This window comes from Fundulus heteroclitus, chromosome 5 (genome assembly GCF_011125445.2).
Source record: "Fundulus heteroclitus isolate FHET01 chromosome 5, MU-UCD_Fhet_4.1, whole genome shotgun sequence".
In the NCBI taxonomy this organism is placed as follows: Eukaryota; Metazoa; Chordata; class Actinopteri; order Cyprinodontiformes; family Fundulidae; genus Fundulus; species Fundulus heteroclitus.
Window position 1 is genome coordinate 3,029,942 of NC_046365.1, and position 6,000 is coordinate 3,035,941.

Genomic DNA, 6,000 nt, shown 5'->3' on the forward strand with positions numbered 1-6,000 from the left:
TACGCCGTTACGGGGGCTGTCAGCGCCGGTTTTCGGTAAAAAGCTTAGTTAACGTGACTCTACCTGGATTTTTGTTTTGAAATTATGATCTTATTATTTAATAAACTGTCTCAACCCGTTCGTAAAGTCATATTTATTTGATGGAACGATGTAATTCGTCTGAAAATTAGTGGCCATTGACAGGTGCCAATACAGGGTGCCAGTCTCTCCTCTCCTGGAACCTGACACAAGGCTGGCCCTGGCCACCTAGTGGCAGGTAGCCACTAGGTGGCCAGGGCCACTTTTCAGTAAAATACTCTTTTCAAACCATGATATTGCTTATTAACATGTGTAAAACCTTTAATGATGTGACTGCATTTACTTTGGAAGCAATGGCGTAAATAGTGTTTTCTATGTATTTGATATGCTGTAAGGAAAGAAGCATTCCACATACTGCTGATGTGTTACACAGAATAGTTAGTATGACATACATAGGCATTCTGAAAGCCCCTGGCCATGAGGGTGTCAGAGAACAATGTGAGTTGACATCGTTCCACAGAATACTGGAGGGTGAAAATGAGGTCAGGTCGTAGTAGTTGTAACCAAATTCTATGCTGATTAGTATGTGTCTCTCCTTAAATCTATCTAAAATCCAGATAGGCTGCAGCAATGAAGATATATGGTTACTTGTAAAAGTCTTTATTTACTGAAGTTCTTCAAATCTTGCAAAAACTTTTAGTTTTTTTTACATCGACAATGTACAAACAGAACTTGTCATAGTCCTCCTTCTTTTCAAAAACAAAAGTAAAATGCTCCGCTGGAGAATATTCATTATACTCTTCATCCCATGTCTTGAGGGCTTCAAGAGCTTCTGCTTGTTCTAGCTCGTCCATATCCAGAACAACAGGAAGTGTTATTCTTCCACTAAATTGTTGTTCTCTGCACCAGTCAGCTGCAGCCTGACTATCGACAATGAATGGGCTTCCCTGCAGAAAATTATAGGAGATTAGTTACAGATTGCTAATTTAGCCTACATCAAGGGATCATATTTCCTTTTACATTTGACAAAAACAGATTACATTCAAATAGCTATGTAGTTTAACCCTTTTCTGTTAACCTTTTCTGTGTCTTCTTCTTCCTAGGCTTCCGAAAGTCTGGAAATAAATGAACAAAAAGAGAGGAGGGGGGGGGGGGGTGAGCCAGTACTGTATCCTTTAATGACTGCAGTATATGTAGTTGTGCACACACAATTGTTATTTACCCCTCATTTTTCTTCACGGTATTTATGAACATCATCTCTGGTTGGTAGCGGCAAAGGTTGTTATTTTGCAGCCACTGGATGACAATCTAAAAAATAATCCAAATCATGTACAGCAGTTGTACAACACTAAATCAGTCACATTTCCATGTTGAAATTTAGTTTGTTTGTTTTTTATAATGGTTACTCTTATCACACAATTTTAGTATTGGTTATTATTCCCTAAGACCACTTACAGATGAAACATAATTTAAGTTAAGGGCATTGCATCAGGACAAATATTTTTTTATGAGTGTCCACTGTAATATTTGTCAATTGTCTATTTAGATTTGTTTTGTTTTTAAAGTTTGTTTTGGTTATGCAGACCAGAAATCACCTGGAGGTGTTGGAAGCCATTGTAAAATTGATACCTATTTTTACAGAAGGACTCAAGAGGGAGACATTGTTCAAGTTGAGTTGTTATTCAAGTTGTTGCTGTCACTGAAACATTACATTTTTTTGTGCCTGGTTATTTTTGGTAATGTTTTCTGCTTTGTTGTGTTATTACTCCATCATGTGATCTGTTCAGTTTTCTCCATCTCAATCAAATCAGCTTTTGTTGTCTGTCTGCTGGTCATTTTGTGTTCAGTTAATGTTCAGATGAGTACATAAAGAATCAAACCCCTATGTAAAACTCAAATGTTACCCATTTCACATTATAAAATCCTTCTTTAACGCTTTCTGAACATCTCTCATCCTTGATAGTTTTTGGTACACTAAAAATACAGATGGACATATTCTTTCCAAAAAAGTTCCAAGCTTTTATACTAGTGGACAAAAATGCCTTTTTATGGCTTCGATAACATGCAAATTAAACTGAAAGCCTTTGTAAAGGGGAGTCGATGACCTGGATGACTGATAATCTTCACCAGCACAGATGGACATATAAAAGTGTTTTTGTCATCAAGCCCATTTACACTTACAAACCTATGCCATTAGTAATTGCTTTTTCTTTCTCAGTTTTAGGGACTGAAGCTCACCTCAGGCAGAATCACCTCTGTGACCATGTGTTGGTCAACATCTCCACTGCCAGGGACATACAGAATGTTTTCAAGCCGTGTGATGAGAACCTCTGTCTGTAACCACAAGGGAGGCAGTTATCCTGAGTGTTGTTAATTGTAATTGACAAGACTTTTGAAATTTTAGCAATTGATTGGATGCTTCTTAAAGTTTTTCTGTAACTAGGATGACAACCTACAGCATTAAAAAAATACAACAAATAATTCAAAAAGAAAGGAAGACAATACTATAGAATCTCAAACAGGACATACATCACGATTCCCTGGAGCATTCTTTAAGAATACAGCACTAACCATAGCTCATCTAGTTTTGTATTTTGACATGGTTTTGAATTGAATTACATAAAGCAATGACAACATACCATCATGTCATCAAAAGTGGTGACATGCTCACTGTATAACCTTCTAAGGTCTGGATCAAAGCCTTTGTGTTTCCACAGGTACATTCTGTTTGACAGAATGTCACCAGTCTGCAACTTCTTTTCCAGGTCCTGCAACATCTTAGATTAAGTTAAATTCACAATTTTATTTAATTTCCTGACAAATATGATTGTTCTCTATATAATAATGAATGTCATCACCTTAATCTCAGAACCTGTAAGAATAATTTCTGCTTTGACGGACTGCAGAATGTTGTCGCTGTTAAAGAAAAAAAATGAAAACGTTGCTCAGAATTAGATGAGAGACTGAAAAAATTAACAAAACTTGTACCTGAAATGTACAATTTTTATTCATGTATATGCGTAATACCATGTCTATCTTTGTTTAAGAGGCAAAAAATATATTGGCATGAAAACAGGTATTTATTTACTAAGTTATTTACACATTGTGTAAACAGCAGGGCGTCATTATTAGTCATTTAGCCATAGCCCAGAGTTTAACATCTGGCACTAGGATGAAAGTGCTTGAAAAATAACAAAATAAAAATATTTTTTGTACAAGCATGTATTTTATTAGCGTCATTTATTCCAAAATTGCATATTAAAATGCCCAAACAGGCTATTACACGTTCAGATTTAAAAGGATAAAATATATAGTTAATTTGCGATTAATCTTGAATTAACTATCAACATTATGCGATTAATCGCAATTAAAAAATTTTTTATCGTTTGTCAGCCCTAATATAAATACATGTCTTGTGTCCTTCACATTTGTTAATTTAGTTTTTATTGTACAGACTATTAATACGTTTTCTTCTCGAAAGCGGTTCAAGTAAACTAATACCCACTCCCGAGTTCAGACACTAGATGGCGCAAAAGCAATAATCTAACCTACTGGATCTAGATATTTACCTGAGAGACCACCTGCTAACTAACCAAGAAATTAATGAGAACGTGTGGCAGCATAAACGTTAAGAAGGCATTTAGTCATATTTAGACCCGAACAATCAACAGAGAAGGTCAAGAGTAAATGACGAGACGAACAGCCATGGTAATGTTACAGTAGAACTTTGGTGGATGATGAAGATTTGCAGGCATGCGTCACAAGACTAGAGGCAGCAGCAGCAGCCGATTTCTCCACCCTCGAGGGTTAGAGGGTGTCCTGGTCGGGATCCCGACCAGGACAGGTTGGAGGCTGTCTCGAGCCAAGCATGCAGGCCATATAACCTTGTTGTTACGTTCATAAAGCACTCCCACCCCCCCCCCCCCTCCCCCCCCCCCCCCCCCCCCCACCACCACCACCACCCCCTCTCTCTCTCTCTCTCAGCCAAACTTTCACCATGTACTGGCACCCCGGCCACTAATTTTCAGACGAATTGCATCGTTCCATCAAATAAATATGACTTTACGAACGGGTTGACACAGTTTATTAAATAATAAGATCATAATTTCAAAACCATAATCCACCTAAAGCCACGTTAACTAAGCTTTTTACCGAAAACCGGCGCTGACAGCCCCGGTAACGGCGTAAGCCGCTCTGGCAGCCTGTCAGCTTTGTGACAGGTGCCACTAGAGACTGGCACCCTGTGCTGGCACCCTGTCAATAGCCACTAATTTTCAGACGAATTACATCGTTCCGTCAAATAAATATGACTTTATGAACGGGTTGACACAGTTTATTAAATAATAAGATCATAATTTCAAAACAAAAATCCAGGTAGAGTCACGTTAACTAAGCTTTTTGCCGAAAACCGGCGCTGACAGCCCCGGTAACGGCGTAAGCCGCTCTGGCAGCCTGTCAGCCTTGTGACAGGTGCCAGTAGAGACTGGCACCCTGTGCTGGCACTCTGTCTCTGTTGTGGCAGGTGCCAGTGGAGACTGTCAGCCTAGTGGCATATGCCAGTAATACGCCGTGGCAACCCGGAACTGCCACCGGAACTGCCAGAATGACCTGCCACTGCCACAAATTGCGCTTGCTGTCTCTCAATAAATATGTAATAAATATATAGAACCAACATAGGGACCGTATGAGTTTCACTTTATGAGCTGAATAAGAGATATACATTTTTCAATTCCAATCTACCGAGATGTTTCTGTAAATTAGTGTAATCTTGGGACCCTGACAGCGTTTGTTTATGTCACGCGTGATAGTTTACGCATGCGCCCTGAGCACATTAACTTCCTGTCAAGATGGCGGTGAGCAGAGGGTTTGCTGCCCTGTGGAGGACAGGCAGCGTGAAGTCACCGCTGTGCCCTCTGCTGTTCCCGCGTGCCGCCCGAGCACAAAGCTCTGTGAGCGGCGACCTGCTGCCTCGGACCTCGCTGTCCAGGCCTCCGTGGTCGGAACACAGCAGCGTGGTGTCCGCGGAGGAGGAGCGGAGCAGGCACGCCGCCGTCGTGAGCACCGTGAACGAGCGGATCCAGAGGCAGGACTTCGGCCGACTGTTCGCCGTGGTGCACTTCGCAGGTCGCCAGTGGAAGGTCACTAACGAGGACTTGATCTTGATCGAGAACCACGTCGAGGCGGAGTGCGGGGATCGGATCTACTTGGAGAAGGTGCTCCTGGTCGGGGCGGAGGACTTCACCCTGGTCGGTAGGCCTCTCCTCGGGAAGGAGCTGACGAGAGTCAAAGCCACCGTGATCGAAAAGACCGAATCTTGGCCCAAAGTGCACATGGTGTTCTGGAAAAGGCACCGCTTCCAGCGCAAGAAGATTATTGTGCAGCCGCAAACTGTGCTGAGGATCAACAGCATCGAGCTGTACCCCCGGCTGTCATGATGCAGGCCGGACCTCTGAGGAGGACCCTGGATTTACTGCGACCCTGAACCCAACCTGGACTGTTGTGGACATGGGTGACCTCTCATCTGTTGGTTCCGTGGGTTTACTCCTGTAAACAAATGCTATGCAGGAACAGTTTGTCTGATACATTAAAGATTTGTACCTTCACTCTGCAACCAGTTCTGTTTTCTAAGTTTCAAGCTAATACCTGAATCACTGGCTCCCATAAAGCTGCAGGTTTGAGTTGCAACCCTGTATTTAAGTCTTTATTTTACCCAACTTGTTCTGATTCAGATACCGTTTCCCCCAATATTTTAAGTTAAGTGTTTTGTATGTGCTATCTGGAAGACAGCAGCTAAAATAAAACCCTTCATTAAATACAGGATTAAATTATAAGACTTCTGTTTAAAACATTGCAGAGACAACAGATGTGAAACATAGTCTTTATTTTGAAAGCTAGCTGAATCTTCTAGAAAAGGGCAAACAGCATCGAGGACTCATTTTAAGGCACTGTTGAACTTTTCTGCTCAGCGGTAACACGTTTTCT

General features: G+C 41.2%; 1 protein-coding gene and 1 long non-coding RNA gene across 2 annotated transcripts; one reads left to right on the forward strand and one right to left on the reverse strand.

The window, feature by feature from the left end:
* Positions 1-657: 657 nt before the first annotated feature.
* On the reverse strand, positions 658-2,967 carry LOC118563082. The gene is made up of 6 exons (XR_004931002.1): positions 2,877-2,967; positions 2,658-2,786; positions 2,257-2,352; positions 1,241-1,326; positions 1,097-1,133; positions 658-965 (listed from the first exon to the last, which is right to left on the reverse strand). It is a non-coding gene; the product is annotated as an uncharacterized LOC118563082 (long non-coding RNA).
* Positions 2,968-4,835: 1,868 nt separating this feature from the next.
* mrpl21 (mitochondrial ribosomal protein L21) lies at positions 4,836-5,626 on the forward strand. Its single transcript, XM_012869835.3, has one exon. The coding sequence runs from the start codon at positions 4,866-4,868 to the stop codon at positions 5,451-5,453; it is 588 nt and encodes a 195-aa protein (XP_012725289.2). The 5' UTR covers positions 4,836-4,865; the 3' UTR covers positions 5,454-5,626.
* The last annotated feature ends 374 nt before the right edge of the window (positions 5,627-6,000 follow it).